This window comes from Eimeria acervulina, genomic scaffold (genome assembly GCF_000499425.1).
Source record: "Eimeria acervulina Houghton genomic scaffold, Eah_scaff1111, whole genome shotgun sequence".
Taxonomy (NCBI): domain Eukaryota; phylum Apicomplexa; class Conoidasida; order Eucoccidiorida; family Eimeriidae; genus Eimeria; species Eimeria acervulina.
The window spans coordinates 1-2,500 of NW_013549419.1; the positions used below are offsets into that span (position 1 = coordinate 1).

The following is a 2,500-nucleotide window of genomic DNA, read 5'->3' on the forward strand; positions in this document are numbered from 1 at the left end:
ATATTATATATAATATATGTTATATATAATATATATTATATATATTATATATAATATATGTTATATATAATATATATAATATATAACATATACTATGTGTAATATATAATATATATATTATATATTATATATATTATATTATATATAATATTATCTATAATTTATATTATAGATAAAGCGCTATTGTATTTATAATATAATATATATATACATATACATATATATATATATACATATACATATATATATACATATATATATATATATGAGAGGAGACAGGTGGATAGATAGAAAGACAGAGACAAAACGTATAAATATAAAAATAAAGATAAAATAATAAAAACAAACAACGCATGCACTGAGAAGAAAGCAAAAAAAGAGATAGAAAAAAAATAAATAAATGCAGAGACAGACAGATGAAGAAAAAGAGAGACAACGAGCAGACAGAAGGAGACACCAACTGCAGCAGCAAAACCCTAAACCCTAAACCCTAAAACGCCTCACTGCCCCCTCGCGCCGTCCCCCTCCATCACATCCACGCATTGCTGCAGCAGCAACAGCAACAGCAACAGCAGCAGCAACAGCAACAGCAACAGCAGCAAATGTAAAAGATGCAGGTATAATAGGCGTGCTGTACAGTTGAGATGGAGGTTTAGGCTTTACAGCAAAAGCCTAAAGTTTGTGATTAGGGTTTAGGGTTTGAGAGGCCTTAGAAGCTGCGCGAAGTTCGCAGGAGCACGAACGGCTCCTATTAGGGTTTAGGGTTTAGGGTTTAGGGTTTACCTGAAGACCATCTTGAGGGGAGCAGACTGCACGTACTTTGCCGTTTAGTTGCTCGGCAATGAACGCATCATCTGCAGAGACACCTCAAACCCTAAACCCTAAACCCTAAACCCTAGCCACGAGCCCTAAACCCTTCGATTAATAAGGTTAGAAACTAGGGTTTAGGGTTTACAACTAGAGTTTAGGGTCTACACCCCCTGTTGAGGGTTTGGTGGCAAGCTAGGGTTTAGGGTTTAGGTGCAGGCCTCGCTGCTAGGGTTCAGGGTTTAGGGTTTAGGGTTTAGGGTTTACCCTCTATGTGCACGTGCGGCTGCAGCTGCCGAATCATTGCAACCGCTCCATTTTGTGTAGAGCAGAACATAACGCGCTGCAAGGCAAACCCTAAAGCCTAAACCCTAAACCCTAAACCCCAAACCCTAAACCCTAAACCATAAGCCCTAATCCCTAAACGCTCGGCAGCACAAGCAGAGATTGCTCGCTGCACAGCTTTTATTTAGCTGACATGTTGCTGCGTCAACCCTAAACCCTAAACCCTAAGTCATACAACTGATCTTCCTGTACGTGGCGCTCCCCCAAACCCTAAACCCTAAACCCTAAACCCTAAACCCTAAACCCTAGGCCCTACGTGTTTCGCAAGTCCTGCACTGAAGGCGCCGCATTCTTCTAACAGGTTGAGCACCAGCTTCTCTTCTGCATCGCTATCGACCTGCGCCCCAGCAACACCGTAAACCCTAAACCCTAAACCCTAAACCCTAAACCCTAAACCCTACGCGCAGCATACCTTTGTTAATGTATAAACATTGCAGAGTTTGCAGAGCTTCAGAAAGGCCTCCAAATGCGTCTTGCGAATGCTTAAATCTGCTGGATCCAGCAGCGACTGTACGTACACCGCAAACCCTAGACCCTAAACCCTAAACCCTAAACCCTAAACCCTAAACGCAGAAACACAAACCCTAAAGGCCAAACACTGCAAGGGCCGCAGGGTCTCCCTACCCCTCTTAGATTCAGAGAGACGACATTCTTCTTCCTGTTAAGAAAAGAAACACACCCGCGAACCCTGAACCCTAAACCCTAAACCCTAAAACCTAAAACCTAAACCCTAAACCCTAAACACTAAACCCTCGTACCGCTGCACTTTCTCGTGTCCAAATATCAGGGTTTCAAGCGGCTTCCCAGGGTCTAGCGAGTTAGGTCTTCATTTTGCAAGCTGCAGCCAAGGGTTTAGGGTTTAGGGTCTAGGGTTTAGGGTTTAGGGTTTAGGGTTTGTGTGCTTTACTTCTTGGGTGGCTGCCGCTGAGGGCGTTCAGGGAGAGCTAAGTAGCGGTAATGAACAAAACACCAGAGAAGAGTAAGCAAGAAGATAGCTAAACCCCAATACCCCCCTTCAAACATCCTCTAAACCCTAAACCCTAAACCCTAAACCCTCGGAGTCCGCACGCAGAGCAAGCGGAAGCCGCCGATTATACACAAGCAAAGAAGGAGCTCTTTGAAGAGAAGAAGGCTTTAAAGTCTTCAGCTTAGGCTTTAGGGTTTAGGGTTTAGGGTTTAGGGTTTTGAGTCTAGCCTTTAGGGTTTAGAGTCTCGCAAGACAGCCAACAGAGGTCCTTGCGAGTTAGAGATGAAATGCAGGGTTTAGGGTTTAGGGTTTAGGGTTTAGAGTTTAGAGTTGTTTGATTGTTAAGGTATATCCCAGAGTATAAATAAAAGCTGATGTTTA

The 2,500-nt window shown here is 42.8% G+C and overlaps 2 protein-coding genes across 2 annotated transcripts in view; one reads left to right on the forward strand and one right to left on the reverse strand.

Annotated features, from left to right (window-relative positions):
* Positions 1-500: 500 nt before the first annotated feature.
* On the reverse strand, positions 501-2,175 carry EAH_00055670 (hypothetical protein, conserved; the record flags this gene model as incomplete). Its single annotated transcript, XM_013393853.1, has 6 exons — positions 501-545; positions 784-854; positions 1,075-1,150; positions 1,409-1,489; positions 1,777-1,840; positions 2,162-2,175. The coding sequence occupies 6 exons, from the start codon at positions 2,173-2,175 to the stop codon at positions 501-503; spliced, it is 351 nt and encodes a 116-aa protein (XP_013249307.1).
* A 231-nt stretch (positions 2,176-2,406) lies between these two features.
* The window catches only part of EAH_00055680 (hypothetical protein, conserved), a gene marked incomplete at both ends in the record, with an annotated part of 5,605 nt that continues 5,511 nt past the window's right edge, over positions 2,407-2,500 (forward strand). Inside the window, one exon of the mRNA XM_013393854.1 lies at positions 2,407-2,413. Within this exon, the coding sequence (XP_013249308.1) occupies positions 2,407-2,413 (7 nt within the window). The remainder of the gene's footprint in view (positions 2,414-2,500) is intronic.